This window comes from Nansenia antarctica (genome assembly GCF_963989245.1).
Source record: "Nansenia antarctica genome assembly, chromosome: 12".
Classification (NCBI taxonomy): Eukaryota; Metazoa; Chordata; class Actinopteri; order Argentiniformes; family Microstomatidae; genus Nansenia; species Nansenia antarctica.
This window is the reverse complement of record NC_137682.1, coordinates 3,434,335-3,451,152: the sequence shown is the minus strand read 5'-3', so window position 1 is coordinate 3,451,152 and position 16,818 is coordinate 3,434,335. Positions and strand designations below refer to the sequence as shown.

The following is a 16,818-nucleotide window of genomic DNA, read 5'->3' as shown; positions in this document are numbered from 1 at the left end:
CAAAGAGTTTGAGTCCTAAACACTTTTAGTAAAAGTTCGTGAATTTATTAGTTTTATTAAAAAACAAAGATGAACCGGAAATTGTGTTGTATGATAGTGGTCTAGTCTATTGCAAACTAAAACTGATAAGTTAAATGTGTCACTGATGTAAATGGTTACAACTCGAAGTGGCGGTGAGGTCTGGAAAAATATTGACACGGTCTTTAAAAGTCTTAGAAAGGTATTGAAATTAACCTCAAGATTCCTGTATATACCCTGGTGTTTACTCTCCCCCTTCTCAGGTGGTTTTTCCTCTTTGGTCCTCACTCTGACATTGGTGACGATTATAATGCACCTTATAATGCACCAAATCACGCTATCAAAACACGTTTCCCCATGATGGCCAATAATCATCTTTTAAGGTGGCTGTATATCTGGGCATTTTAAAATGTGTTACTATTCTGTGCTTGATCTGTAATCATGGACCCATTAGTTTTTTGTGACGTGTTTTGTCAACTTTATCATTCTGCAAATGATTGCTGGTGCCTTCATTGATCTCAAGGCTTCACTTTTACTGCTACTACTGCTGCTGCTTCTTCAGAAATAATTGTCAGAATTTCTCTGTTGTCAGAATTTCTCCACGAGTTGAGAAAAACACTGCACAACACGACTCCCACTGTCGGTGATAGACACTCACCGAGCGCTTTATTAGGTGAACACCTGTACCTTCTCATTAATGCAATTATCTAATCAGCCAGCCGTGTTGCAGCAGTGTAGTGGATAAAACTCTGCAGATACGGGCCAGCAGCTTCAGGCAACGTACCATCAGAATGAGGAAACATTTCATCTGGCATGTTGTTGTTGGTGCCAGACAGGCTGGTATTTGTATCTCTAAAACTGCTGATTTCGATGGATCTTTTCACACACAACAGTCTCAGGGTTTTACTCAGAATGGTAAAATAAAGTTAGTCAGTTACTTCCAGTGAGCGGTGGCTGTTCTGCGGACAGAAATGCCTTGTTGATGAGGTCAACGAAGAATGGCCAGACTGGTTCTAAGCAGGGTATCCGCGGTGTCTAGAAAAGTATTAAAAGTTGATAAATCAATTTTACGAAAGTCAAGACCCTTAATAAGTATTAAAAAGTCTTAGCACGATTTTATGAGGTCTTGAATTTTGTAGGTATTTTTCTGAATTAGACTCTGTCCAACGAGTTTGAGTCCTAAAAACTTTTAGTAAAAGTTTGTGAATTTATTAGTTTTATTAAAAAACAAAGATGAACCGGAAATTCTGTTGTATGATAGTGGTCTAGTCTATTGCAAACTAAAACTGTTAAGTTAAATGTGTCACTGATGTAAATGGTTACAACTCGAAGTGGCGGTGAGGTCTGGAAAAATATTGACAAGGTCTTTAAAAAGTTTTAGAAAGGTATTGAAATTAACCTCAAGATTCCTGTATATACCCTGAGTAGGTAACATAGACACGGCTGTTCTAGTGTCAACTGTCACTTAGATCCAACTGTCACTTAGATCCAACTGTCACTTTCAAATTAACCTCAAGATTCCTGTATATACCCTCTCTAAGGCTCCGGCAACTCAGATAACCACCTCTGTACAATTGTGGTGAGCAGGAAAAGCATCCCAGAATGCACAACGCGTCGAACCCTTGAGGCAGATGGGCTACAACAGCAGAAGGCCACTTCTGCCAGACAATTAGGCTGTTAGCCAGCCTAATAAAGTGGTCAGTGAGTGTATGACTCAATAACATAACATGTTATTTGACATTCAATCATTTCCTGTCCCCCGTCCTCACAACTCTGTCTCAGTTGTCGCTAATATGCCCACATTTTAGTCATCTTGAAATGAGTGATTTGCACAAATGTTCCAAGTTTGCATTTATGATTAATAACACAATTATATAGACATTTTATGAATCTATGAATTGATTGGATTCCTCTATAGGGAATGATCCAGCTGGAGTAACTCTCTGTTTAGATGTTATGAAGGAAGTCATGTCCGCACCATTGTTAAGTTTCACTGCAAAACCTTTATTTTCAAAAGGTTCTAGTTGCCAGGCTTGTTGGGGGTGTTGAGGGTTTGCCAATCGGATCCATTACACAAATTTCATCTTTCTTGTACGTTAGGTTTCTGGCTTTCTTTCGGTTCTTGCTCAGCATATTTCTGTTGAGCCTGATCACAAAATCGCTTGTGTAGCTCAGTGTGACATGAATCTATTGTCTTCATTTATTCTTCTTATATGTAATATTATTTATTGGAACCAGAATTGGCTGTACCTCAGATTTTGAGCAACTTGTGCCTGCTCATCAACATTTTAGTGATTGATGCCCCCTTTGAATTCCAACATCATTAATACAACACAATGTTTTCTACTATTTTAACTCCCAAGTTTAACAAAAATGCGTTTCAGATATCTACTAATACAGTCCATAAATATTTAACCCCCAGCATGATATATATATATTCACATATTAAAGACATTCTTTATACAGAAATATGAACTGGAGTTCCAGTAAAAAAAAAAAACTGAAAAAGGGAACCCTCAACCCGTGGCACAAGATTCCAGAACCGATTCCAGAACCAGGCCAAGATTCCAAAACATCATTAACCTCGTCCCTCTGTCACCACACAGCACGCTTGTCCCTGTGCAGTTTTCTATGCCTCTCTCGCAACTTGCCCATCTTGTCCTTGGGCTGGTTGATGCACGCGTTGTGCTTGTTGCTCTGCAGGTGGTGCCAGTACTTGAGCAGTTCGTTAGGGTGAAACTGGTGGGACGTTATCAGGTGGCTGTACTTGCAGCTGGAGTAGGAGACCCGCCAGTGGTTGAACAGGAACTCGTTGGGCGGCGGTGTGGGCTCGATCCTTAACTTGGCCAGGCAGAGCCCCACGTAGACGTCCTCGAGGTGCAGCCGGCGGATGCTCAGCGAAGCCCCGTAGATCTTCCCCGCCAGGTCCCCCGAGAACACGTACCCCGTTCCCGAGCAGAAGGTCGGGTACCTCTCGCTGGGATACACCTCCGGCGACATGTACCACTTGCTCTTCTTGTTCCGGTTCGGCGCGTAGCCTCTCATGAGGTACCCCGTGAAGTAGTCCCGTTTGGGCAGCGTCTCGGGCCGCAGCAGCTTGTGCACCAGGTAGTCGGTGTTGACGAACATGTCGCTGTCCGTCTTCATGACGTAGCTGGCGCCGGGGCAGTGCGTGGCCACCCAGTGCATCCCCATCAGGGTCTTGATGGTCAGGTTGTTGTAGGTGTCCGCGTAGTCCTGCTGGATGATGTCACGGTGCCGGAGGCTCTCGGCCACCAACTTGACCCGCTGCAGGCGGCCCGCCTCGCCGTCCCTCCCGACGCCCAGCAGGAAGAGCCTGACGAAGCCCACGCCGGGCGCCACTACGCTCTCGTTCCCCCACCCCTGGCGGATGGCGTCCCGGGCGTCCGTCTGCCTGGCCTCCGTGGCGATCAGCAGCACCAGGAACGGCCGCGGGCCGCCCTCCGCTGAGCACTTATCGGGCTCGTTGATTATGTAAGCGTAGGGCTCGGAGGCGAGCAGCACCCCGCTCAGCCCCCCCCCTCCTTCTCCACTCTGGCTCGTGTTAGCGTTAGCGTTAGCCGCCGCCGTTAGCGAGTTCTCCAGTCCTCCAGTCACCCCCCCCTGCGGGGAGGAGGAGTCCATCTGGAGGGAGCTGAGGTTGTTGCTGCCGGTCTTGGGTGGAACGGGGGGGATCGGTGCTTCCCTCCACGGAGTGGTGTTCTGGTTCCCCATGGCCCCTTTGATGAAGTGTAGCCCTCCTCCCTCAGTGTAGGGGTGCTCCATGGGGTGCTGCTCCCTTCTCCGAGTTGAGCCGCCAGTGAGGTCCTGCAGCCAGTCCTGGTGTCCCAGGATGACCAGGACCCCTAGGAGCGAGAGGAGCGAGAGGAGCCCGGCGATGTGTGTGCAGCAGTGGCGTCGCCTCCACTGCATGGTGGCTAGCGTTGCCGTGGTGATGCCGCCTTGCTCAGGAAGTGGTCACACACCCAGTCAGGGCAGAGGCGTGCAGCATGCGACCAAACACCAGAGGTGTTGCATGTTGTTCTTCCCTCGATATCTCATCAGCTGTAGGACCTGCTGCCCCAGGGTTTATCCAGCATTCATGCTCACGGGCAACGTCAGAAGCAAACTGGTTTTATCTAGGGGGAAAATAAATAAAGTGGTATTGTTAACAAACACCATTGAAAACCAGTTTTGGGTATGTGAGAGTGAGTATTGGTGTGAAAATGTCCATGAGGTTGCAGGCAGCTAAGGCCATACATCTTTGATTAACCTTTTTTTTTAAAGTTAATATGGTTAATAATCGACCAGCCCATGTTGACCATGTAACCGCAGGGTTATATCCTGCATTTCATCCCTCCTCTCTCTCACCCATCTTTCTTGTCTAAATCTCTACTGTATCTGTCAATAAAATGAAAAATATGAGTGGGACTGCCCCACTCAGAATTCTTTTTTCTCCAAAAGAATAGATTTGTATTTAAAGCAAGACCCGATTTTAAAATAAATGTAAAAAAAAGATGTATTCCATTTCTTGTATCTTGGATTGATTGTAGATTGGATAATGGTACTCTTCTGCTCTTTCGGAGAGACATCAGTAGCTGTCACACACACACACACACACTATGCTAAACTCTCAGTGTGAAACTAATAGCATCTGTGCTTCTCTGTCAGAAGAGGAATTTTGAGTGGAACAGATCCATTAAACAAAAACAAAAAAAGTATGTTCACCGCGTTTGTGCAATGTGGCCTGGAGGGAATCGGAGGTCAGGCTCATTCTAATGCATGAAAATGACAAGAGGAAGTTGTATAAATTCTTCATTCCTGCTGTCTTTCGATTTTGTCTTCTACCAGTCTCCCCTGATATCAATAGATCCTCCCCAGTTACTCTCCAGTCAGATCTAAGGGAGACTCCCCCATGTCAATTAAAGCTTGCCACAGACTCCCATCAACCAAGCTAGACCAGACACAGCTAGCTAAACAAAACAGAAGACTGTTGTGATCCACATTATCTCTTCATACAATTAGACGTTATACATTTATAGTTTGTATGGAATGAACCATGGCTGTCTGGTGTTTTTAGGTCGATTGCACATTGATACAGCTGCTAGAAAACAAGTGTTTTTTTAAATGTGGTCTTTGCATTATATGGTAGGAATAGGATGAATCTTAAATAACGCTAAACTCCAAAGTTTTCTGGTAGAGTTTCATTAGTCGTTTGATTAGTCCCTTTTGAATTGATCAGCTGTACCCTTACTGTTCCACGCGCTGCACGCAACATCACATTTGGTTATCCCTCTATCAGCCCCTCCTTCGGCTTTTAAAGGAAGTAAGGCAGGTTTTAGATTTGTGTAGAAACTGCTGTTCTATATTCTGATTTAGGGCCACAAGCCCCCTAGAGTGGTGTGTGTGTGTGTTCTCTCACATTCTACTGGATTACACACTGCCCTCTTAGAGGACTCCCCCAGACAAAGGGCTGTTTGTGAGAGCGCACAAGAGACGCTGAGAGGCTGTTGTTGAGCTCTTATAGAGCATCCGTAGAACCCCCCTATGCACACACACACACGCACACAGACACAGACAGATATGCTCCCTGCTTAACCAAAACATATGGTATCAGACAACACAACAGTTAACACACTAGTTCAATGAAGACGGCAGCATTCATCTTAATCAACACACTAATCTATTTCAGAGGTGTGTATGACTATGTGGTCGTCTTAGAGATGTCACGAAGCATGTCAGACTGAGAGACATACCTGCTCCAGACAGTGTGTGGTGGTGGGGGTAGTAGAATGGCCAGGGCTTTGCACCCTTCATCTCCCAGGGAACAACATCCTCACCGTCTTTCCCCAGCGCCCACCACCAGTAGGGATGTTCGATTTATCGTCCTCCGTATGTCCACAACACACCTAGGCTGGGAATCACACGGCACTACCTCACGGTTTATTACAGTCGTACCTCCTCCTCCCTCCTCTCTCCTCCCACCGTGTCGGCTGGGGCCAATCACAGTGCCACGGTTTCTCCTGTCCCCGCCTCAGTTTCGGTCGCCCTCGTTCTCTCTCTCTCTGCCATGTTTCTCTACGCTGCTTCTCTCTTGGCTGGCTGTTAATAACATGCCTCCGATCCGAAGCTTACACAGAGAGAGAAGGGAGCCCACGATTGGTTGGTTTAGATATTATTTGTTGTGAAATTCATACTGGTACTGCTCTCTGTGGCTTCTTTTGAAGCCTGTGCGTATGTATGGTAGCATACCGGCTCTTCTTCAGTCTCTCAATCTGCGGTGCATCGGTCCCCCGAGGCTGTGCGTCTCAGTGCTTGGCTGTATATCGCTGCTGCTGCTCCTGCGGCTGCTGTCTTAACTGTAGCTGAGGAGAGGCTTGTGGCTTACCGGTTACTGTCGCTGAGAGCTTTGTGTCTTGGTTTTCCTCCATAAATGTCGCCAGGCATGGATGGAGGATTACCTGCCTTTACATCTCTGGCTCCATCTCTGTGTGTCTCTCAGCCGCTGCCTCCCTCCCTTCTCTCTCTCTCTGCTTGCCCTCACTCACACACTCGTTTGCTTGCCTGCACTCTCTCTCTCTCTCTCCCACACACGCTCACTGACTCTTGTCAACCTCTCCTCCCTCCCTCTCTATCGCTGTCTTTCTCTCCGCCACTTCCTCTCCTCCTTTCCTCTTGCCATCTCTCTGGTGTTAACGCTCTGTCGCGTGCGTTCCATAAGCAATAGGAAGAGCCTATTGGGGGGTAGGGGGGGGCTGTTTTCTCTGTTCGGTCTGATAGACAGCTTCAGGCTTGGTGACAGTACGCTCCCCCCCACCACGTCACTTCAGCTGCCGACTGGAAATGAATGAAGGAAGGAAGGGGGCGGGGGGCTCGTGACCTATTTGTATTCACTCCCACCCCTCAGATAGAGGAAGAACAGATTTCTCTGATTCTTGCTTGTGGGGAGGGAGGAAAGGAGGGAGGAAAGGAGGGAGAAAAGGAGGGCGAAAAGGAGGGAGGAAAGGAGGGAGGAAAGGAGGGAGGAAAGGAGGGAGGAAAGGGAGGCAACTGTGCTGATCCTCCAGTGTATGTTTGGAGGGACTCCAAACCCCTGCATTTATCCATTTTCCCCAGTGAAGGTGGAACTGTAGCATGTGTGTGGGGGGGTTAATAGTGAGATGTAATATGGATGTCCATCCACCAATAGGGATGTTAATGATTAACCGTTAATCGCTTAACTGCAGACTAATAATAGTCTGTAATAATAATACTTTAACTAGATATGATTAATCGGTTTAATTCATTTTTGGAAGTGCATTGTATTTTCATGGTTTAGAGAAAAGGAAAAAACTGATTTGCATAATGCCTAAGAATGAATACATGTCTTAGCTAGGATTTGTTAGCTTGTTAGCTGTGGGCTGGACAAACTGCCACTAGTGCATGAAAGTTTGCTTGACCGGTGAGCCCAGACAGACATGACCGGTGAGCCCAGACAGACACGCAGAAAACGTACGAGAGAATCATGTAGACAATCTTTGAATTCAGCAAAATGTTGAGTGAGAGACTGTATGCAGCAAGATGTCACCTTAGCTTCAGCACTGAGGTAAACCATAGACTGATTGAGGTAAACCATAGACTGATTGAGGTAAACCATAGACTGATTGAGGTAAACCATAGACTGATTGAGGTAAACCATAGACTGATTGAGGTAAACCATAGACTGATTGAGGTAAACCATAGACTGATTGAGGTAAACCATAGACTGATTGAGGTAAACCATAGACTGATTGAGGTAAACCATAGACTGATTGAGGTAAACCATAGACTGATTGAGGTAAACCATAGACTGATTGAGGTAAACCATAGACTGATTGAGGTAAACCATAGACTGATTGAGGTAAACCATAGACTGATTGAGGTAAACCATAGACTGATTGAGGTAAACCATAGACTGATTGAGGTAAACCATAGACTGATTGAGGTAAACCATAGACTGATTGAGGTAAACCATAGACTGATTGAGGTAAACCATAGACTGATTGAGGTAAACCATAGACTGATTGAGGTAAACCATAGACTGATTGAGGTAAACCATAGACTGATTGAGGTAAACCATAGACTGATTGAGGTAAACCATAGACTGATTGAGGTAAACCATAGACTGATTGAGGTAAACCATAGACTGATTGAGGTAAACCATAGACTGATTGAGGTAAACCATAGACTGATTGAGGTAAACCATAGACTGATTGAGGTAAACCATAGACTGATTGAGGTAAACCATAGACTGATTGAGGTAAACCATAGACTGATTGAGGTAAACCATAGACTGATTGATGTAAACCATAGACTGATTGATGTAAACCATAGACTGATTGAGGTAAACCATAGACTAATTGAGGTAAACCATAGACTGATTGAGTAAACCATAGACTGATTGAGGTAAACCATAGACTGATTGAGGTCAACCATAGACTGATTGAGGTAAACCATAGACTGATTGAGGTAAACCATAGACTGATTGAGGTAAACCATAGACTGATTGAGGTAAACCATAGACTGATTGAGGTAAACAGACAGTAGTCGTGTATCTTCCAACAGCTGCAACAGCCTCTGCATGGTCCTGGTCCAGCTGATTCCCACCCTCCTACCAGAACCATGCAATTGTATTTTTTGTGTGCGTGCGGTCTCTCTTTCACATTTCAGATGTAACCGGTTAATAACTGGATTGGGTTAGTCAAAAGTAAAATGAATCAAAATGTGCATCCCTACCACCAATTGGATGTTTTGATGCTGTATTAAGTTTTAGCTGATTTTATTTATTTTAGTATTTAATTCTAAGGGAGGGGAATTTTCAGTAAGGCACATACTTAATTCTGTTGAATGAATTGCATTTGAATAGATTTGTATTTTGCATTTTTAGATTTGTATGTGCAAAGAAAGACTCCTCTTCTCCTCACACAGAAACTGTGCATAAGATATGACTATGATAAATGGGTCATAAAACAGACATGTTTGGTATATTTGTGGTCATAAAACAGACATGTTTGGTATATTTGTGGTCATAAAACAGACATGTTTGGTATATTTGTGGTCATAAAACAGACATGTTTGGTATATTTGTGGTCATAAAACAGACATGTTTGGTATATTTGTGGTCATAAAACAGACATGTTTGGTATATTTGTGGTCATAAAACAGACATGTTTGGTATGTTTGTGGTCATAAAACAGACATGTTTGGTATATTTGTGGTCTGTGACATGTTTGGTATATTTGTGCTCATGCACGCGTGTGTGTGTGTGTGTGTGTGTGTGTGTGTGTGTGTGTGTGTGTGTGTGTGTGAGCTGGCTTGTGTGCAACACTGCTTATCCTAAAACCGATGTAACCGGATGCAACCCTGTGAGGGGTGGTGTGGGGGTGTTGGTATTGTCGTGGCGGTGGCGGTGGCACGGCCAGGCCATTGTTGAGCGTGAGATAAGCAGCTGCTCCACCATAGAACTCCTCCAATAATGCAGCAGATTGTTGTACTGTGGGGCCAGTGGATCAGGAACAGCAGAGGGGGGAAGGAAGGAACGGGAGACGCCTAGATAGAAGAGATCTATGGGGATGGACAGAGAGACAAATAATGTTAGGAATAGGCTGATGTTGAGTTGACATTTGACAGTGGGAAATGTGTTGGTTGTGGTTCTGCAAACCTGCTCGAACAACGGAAAACAATGAAAGAAAAAGGAGCTAAAAATACGTTTGGTTCGTTATGAGACTATAGCGGGACAAATTAAGACTATGGTGGCCTCACAGTCTCGTCTATGTATGGGGAAAAACTGCAGTTCATTATTTTGACCAAATACTGCCTGAATGATTTATTGCATGAGAGCTCTTAAGTACAGCAATACATAAAAAAAAAAAAAAAAAAAAGATGATTTAGTGATTGATTAGTAGTGATTGATCGTTTACGTTTAGGTGTCAGTTCGGTCTCAGTTGGTGACACAACAGTGACTGGGATTTTGCTCTGCTCTGTCCAGACAGACGACAGTTAGGCTACAAATCCAGTTTGTAAATAAGATGGGATTTTGCTCTGCTGTGTGTCTAGAGACAGACGACAGTTAGGCTACGTCTAAGGCTATGTTAAAACACTGTGATCTGACGCTGCCGGATCAATACAGATAAAAAGACTAGTTGAGAAACAGGTGATTGTACGTTGTCAGAAGTGCAAAAGAAAGAATCTGTAATGTTGATACTGAGAAGTTGGATTTTTGGTGCCACGTTTGAGCTCTGACTGAGCTGACGTGACCTTTTGCAAAAACTGATGTTAGGGTTGGGCCCTAGGAGCCAGAACGATCGCAAGGATTCTAACCCTAACCCTAATCCTTGCGATCGTTCTGGCTCGTAGGGCCTAACCCTAACCCCAACAAATTACTAAACCGAGGGAACGAATTACTAAACCGAGGGAACGAATTACTAAACCGAGGGAACAGATTCACACATCAAAAAGAATGTGACCCGGGGGGGCTCCGTAAGAACCCACCTCCGTATGTGTAGTAGATGTTTCTGAAGCTCTTTCAGGCAGGGGAGTAGGGAGTAGGGCTGTCATTAGATGATACATCACCACTAGACCTTAGGGGTGTGACCCTTAATACACCCCACTTCAGCTCAGACACGCACACTTACTCACTTTCTCTCTCTCACACACACACACACACACACACACACACACACACACACACACACACACACACACACACACACACACACACACACACAGACACTCACACACACACACACACACACACACTCACACACACACACACACTCACACACACACACACACACACACACACACACTCACACACACACACACACACACTCACACACACACACACACTCACACACACACACACACACACACACACTCACACACACACACACACACACACACACACACACACACACACACACACACACTCACACACACACACACACACACACACACACACACTCACACACACACACACACTCACACACACACACACACACACACACACACTCACACACACACACACTCACACACACACACACACACACACACACACACACACACACTCACACACACACACACACTCACACACACACACACACACACACACACACTCACACACACACACACTCACACTCACACACACACACACACACACACACACACACTCACACACACACACACACACACACACACACACACACACACACACACACACACACACACACACCTCCAGACGGGAATCAATATCACAGAGGAAGTGAGACAATAAGCAAACCCGACACCTTGATCCTCGATATTAAAGAATATATTAATATGGATTCAGGGCAGCAGTCCTGAGGAAGCTAATGGAGGAACTTCTCCTCCACCTGCCAAAATGTCCAACTAGATCTTCATTTCTTCAAGCTGTTGATCAGTTTTGTTTCTGTTTTTTTTCTTTCTTCTGTCTTCCAGGAGGGAGCCTCCGCCAGGAAGGCCCAGACCCCAGCCGTGCAGGCCGTTCCCAGACCAAGTCTGTATCACATCTTACATTTACATGTTTGCAGGGTTCCCACGGGTCCTTGAAATCCTTGAAAGTTTGTGAATTTGAGCAAAAAAATCATTTATCATGGGTCATTGAAAGTGCTTGAATTCCCCTCTCTCTCTCCCTCTCTCTCTCTCTCTCTCTCTCTCTCTCTCTCTCAAAAAGCAAATTTTTTAAATGTAATTATGGTAGATATGTCACTTTGCTTAACTTAACACAGTAACTTTACACATATTTCACAATATATTGTTTTGCTGTGCTGTGGTAGAGAAGGCAAGAGACCATCTAGTGTTCAAGCCTCTATTCAAAAGCCTCTCTTTTAATTGTTGTCTGTGAGCGGATAGTTCCTATTATACAAATTCTCATCTAGATCTGTCTCAAACTATGCCGTGTTGGGTCCTTGAATTTGAGGGAATTGAGTCTTGAAAGTCCTTGAAAAGTGCTTGAATTTTATGTTTCAGAAGGTGTGGGAACCCTGTTTACATGTTTGGCATTTAGCAGACGCCTTATTCCAAAGCGACTTACAATCAATACATTTGAATACTAGGCATGTGATGGGGGCACAGTAGAGGGGAAAGCAGGTGTCTTCAGGAGACTCACTGCTGAGGGGCAGAAGATGTCTCAGGAGGAACACAGAGGCCCATGCTGCGTCCCATCTCTCTGCCTGTACATTTGGGCTTTCCCCCCCCAGCTATAGTGTGCATCACCAAACCTGCTGCTGGATAGCTCCAGGTTGTGCAGGCTTTGGTTACAGCCCGACTCTAACACGCTCTCAGCACTGATTATTTAAAATAATCATCAGTGTCTTTTATTTGTTGAATCGGTGTGTTTTTGCTTGACGGGGAAGCCTGCACACACTCTCCAGCACTCCGTTTCGGGACTGTGTGGTGGCTTGTGTCATTAAGACAACGTACTGAAAATGTTCCTATTTTTAGCTCTCCTTTGAAAACTCCTCTTGAGACAGCTTGACATTGCTTCAAGGTTGTGACCTTCCTCCAGACATCAGTGTTAGATGGCCCCTGTCGACTGCACGAGTGGCATCCCACCAAGGCATCTGTCAGACGGCTGTCTTCATGCCTCAGTCATTGTTCTCACCCATGGAAGATCTGGACAGTGTAGAGAGGACATGAGGTCTGGAGTTCCCCGGAGGTCATTTAGTCTTTGAATCCCAGTCTTTGTATGGTGTGATGATCAATATAACGTTTGTTCCACTGTTAAAACGAAGACATTGGCCCCAAACAACAATAGCTATCTCTGTTGCTGTGTAGAGAAAAGTTGCGTGCGTGCATGTGTCTGTGTCTGTTGCTGTCTACAGAAAAGGTGTGTGTGTGTGTGTGTAGAGAAAATGTGTGTGTGTGTGTGCGCGCCTGGCAGGCAGGATGTGACACATGTTTGCCACGTCGCTGATGTAGATGAATAGAAAGCGGCTCTTTGATAAATTAGGAGACATAGGAGGACATCTGGAGGATTGGAAGCTGAAGCTCGGCAAAGATAAAGAAGGCATGCTCAATTCTGAAAACTGAGTACTGATGAATGTGTCTTCGGGTGCCGTTAGCCCAGGGACGATCCAATAAATACATAATATGGCCAGCATTCTCAAATATAAACAAGCAAAAATATGATTTTAAAAATAGCAGATGTTAACTTTTACACAATGTCATTATTAGGTTGCTATTTTCTCTCACAATGATGACTGGACAATCAAATCAGCGTCTCTCCTCTCATGTTATTAATAATCAAGCCGCCACCACCCAGCATACATTTGTCTCAGACAGAATTAACGGTGTTATGTGCCCGTGGTATATGCACTATTAAGTTTGCTCGGCTGTGGGTAAACACCCGTTTAATTTAATGGGAAATGTGGCTGGTTCATCTGGTTGGATACTGAACTATCTGTGTATATTTCTATAAGTGGCTCCCGTTTAACCACACAGCTCCTTTACTAGTTTCAAAGTCATGTTACTAAGAAAGAAATAGTTTGTTACAAGTACAAGTAGTCATGCAGGTTTGAGGGTGAAACTCGCTGGGAAACGTGTTTTTCTGACGATGCCAATAGTTGGCGACGAGGACCAAGTCCTCAGAATCACCCTGGTGAAAAACACCCGTTTTTGGGCCCAAAACAAATGCAGTCTTCAGTGGGGAAAGTGCCATTAGTACATGATATTAATGTAGTCTTTTTTTTACATGTGCCATTTTCTTGATGTTTTTTTCCCCCTCTTCCTTTCAGTTTCCCAAGCCAGACCCCCACCAAATCAAAAGAAAGGTACATATTGTTATGACTCCTTAAAGTGTAACCTCAGATATAAATGTAGGTTGAATGGCTGTATGATTTACAGCTAGTGACCTGCTTTGTGCTGTTGGTTTTCAGGGTCTCGGACCCCAATTGTAATCATCCCAGCTGCCACCACTTCCCTCATCACCATGCTGAATGCCAAGGACCTGCTGCAGGATCTCAAGTAAGTTTGTGTGTAAATGGTAAATGGACTGCACTTATATTGCGCCTTTTTTGCTGCTTCAAGGCTGCTCCAAAGCGCTTTACAACGGCATCTCATTCACCCATTCACACACACATTCACACACCAATGGCGGCAAGCTGCCATGCAAGGCGCCGGCCCGCTCACTGGGAGCAATTTGGGGTTCAGTGTCTTGCCCAAGGACACTTCGACATGTGGCCAGCCGGGGCTCGAACCGCCGATCTGCCAACCTTGTGATCATTAGACGGCGACTCTACCTCCTGAGACACAGCCGCCCCCACAGTGTGCATGTGTGACAAATTCTACTGGGGTTTAGGTCTAACCAATAGTCTAGTGTGTTATAAAAATCGTTATGTGTAGGCAAGGCACTATGGCCAGGCCACTGTGAAATATATTTTTTACAAGACGGTCTAAATGTAGATGAGGGAAGGTAGATTAAACGCAGACACATACTGTTATATTTGATTAATAACCATCGCTGCACGAGTGTGGCTTCCCAATGAGAAACACTCGCTTTCTTTTTGTTCACCTCCTCAACCTCGACGGTGAATTACTTTAAGTGTGTTCATTGGAGATGTACATGTATGCACGGGTTACGCATGCACGCACACACATAGTAAATGTATGTATAGAGACACACACACACACACACACACACACACACCACATGCACAATGCACAGGCACACATCAGTGAAATAATTGCTATTTCGCGGTTTAAATTGGAACCATAAATCACTTGGAGTGGAGAGCAGCAGCAGCTCTGGCTGAGAGGATGAGTAGCAGCAGATATTACCAGAGCCCTGAGGGAAGGAACATGAGGCTCGCTGCTGTACGATCACACAACATCTCCTACACAACAGCTACTACCCAAAGATTCAATTGCCTCTCATCGTTCAAAGTAATTAACTAGGGAAATAAGGAAAAGTGTTAGGTGCTGTGTTCTTTTTTTGTGTTCTGTGTTACATACAGTGGGGGAAATCAGTATCTAATAGTAGTAGCTGATTTTGTAAGTTTGCCCACTTACAAAGAAATGAAGTGTCTATCATTTTAATGGTAGGTTTATTTTAACAGTGAGAGACTGAATATCAACAAAAAAAAGAAGAAGAAGAAAAACACATTATATAAAAGTTATAAATGTATTTGCATTTGATCGAGAGAAATTACTATTTGATCCCCTAGCAAAACATGACTTAGAACTTGGGGGAGAAACCCTTGTTGGCAAGCACAGAGGTCAGGTTAACTAAGTGACCATCGGAGATAAATCATGGAACCTGTCAACTATTACTACTTCGGGTCCTGCAGCCAAAGCCAATCACAGAAGCCAGGTGGTAGGCTTACCTGTGTGTGCACAGCTGTGTATTAATGGATGGTATACGGTTTGCATATTCACTGCTGTTTGGCTGATTGATTACTGGTTGAGTTGGTTTTGGAGTGCTGGCGTTATCCTGGTTGGACAGACTCTCTGTGCTGTGTTGTCTGATGCTGTCAAATAAGGAATCTCCGCTTTGTCTCTTTGAAGTTGTCGCTGTGCTGCTGATGTGAATATGATGTTTGCTGGTAGACTTTCCTTTCGGTCTGTGGATGTGTCTTAAATGTACATATAATGTACTAAAAAGCCCTGATTAAGTGTCACCTAAATCAGCAAGAATAGAATGCAGTTTGTCCACCAGCTACTAATAAAAAAGATATACAGTAATACATCACTGAACATTATTTGTTATGTATGAATCCTACGACAGCCAATTCTTCTTCGGCGTATGGGTTGTTGTTTCCTCTCCACTCCACCAGGCTTGGGGCCGAGGGGCTACCCTTTTACCACCCCGAAACCTGGTTGAGGGGCTACCCTTTTACCACCCCGAGGCCTGGTTGAGGGGCTCACCCTTTTACCACCCCGAGGCCTGGTTGAGGGGCTACCCTTTTACCACCCCGAGACCTGGTTGAGGGGCTACCCTTTTACCACCCCGAGACCTGGTTGAGGGGCTACCCTTTTACCACCCCGAGACCTGGTTGAGGGGCTACCCTTTTACCACCCCGAGACCTGGTTGAGGGGCTACCCTTTTACCACCCCGAGACCTGGTTGAGGGGCTACCCTTTTACCACCCCGAGGCCTGGTTGAGGGGCTACCCTTTTACCACCCAGAGACCTGGTTGAAGGGCTACCCTTTTACCACCCCGAGACCTGGTTGAGGGGCTCACCCGGGCTATATTTCTGGACACCCCTCCAGAAGCCACGTCATTGTCTCGTCATCTAATACCGACATCTAATACAGCCAATGCTCTTCCTCTTCCCTCCCTCTCCTGTCAGGTTCGTGACATCGGAGGAGAAGAAGAAGCAGGGGATCCAGCGGGACAACGAGGTGCTGCTGCAGAGGCGTAAGGACCAGGTCCAGCCTGGAGGCGCCACCATCAGCGTCACCGTGCCGTACAGGGTCATCGACCAACCCCTCAAACTGGCCCCGCAGGACTGGTGCGTCACCACGACCACAACCACAACCACACATGACCACAACCACACATGACCACACACTACACATGACCACAACCACACATGACCACAACAAACACATGACCACAACCACACATGACCACACACCGTTGTTTTTCTTTTCATCTATTCTTCCCTGCAATGAAAAGTGTTATACAAATGCAATGTAGTATTATTGTTATTATTACATGATGGAACATGGAAATATATGGTGAAACGTGACAATACATGTAATGGTATTATATGATAGTACATGACTGTAGCATACATCATACATACAGTGGGGGAAATAAGTATT

The 16,818-nt window shown here is 45.2% G+C and overlaps 2 protein-coding genes across 3 annotated transcripts in view; one reads left to right on the top strand and one right to left on the bottom strand.

Annotated features, from left to right (window-relative positions):
* Nucleotides 1-16,818, top strand: part of cdc73 (cell division cycle 73, Paf1/RNA polymerase II complex component, homolog) — a 31,509-nt gene that overhangs the window by 10,739 nt on the left and 3,952 nt on the right. For both annotated transcript variants that reach the window (XM_080542749.1, XM_080542748.1), the window contains exons 11-14: nt 11,491-11,548; nt 13,788-13,823; nt 13,929-14,016; nt 16,341-16,502. In XM_080542749.1, the coding sequence (XP_080398875.1) occupies nt 11,491-11,548; nt 13,788-13,823; nt 13,929-14,016; nt 16,341-16,502 (344 nt within the window). The remainder of the gene's footprint in view (nt 1-11,490; nt 11,549-13,787; nt 13,824-13,928; nt 14,017-16,340; nt 16,503-16,818) is intronic.
* Nucleotides 2,614-3,951, bottom strand: LOC308168223 (beta-1,3-galactosyltransferase 2-like; the record flags this gene model as incomplete). The annotated part of the gene is made up of 1 exon (XM_080542729.1): nt 2,614-3,951. The coding sequence occupies one exon, from the start codon at nt 3,949-3,951 to the stop codon at nt 2,614-2,616; it is 1,338 nt and encodes a 445-aa protein (XP_080398855.1).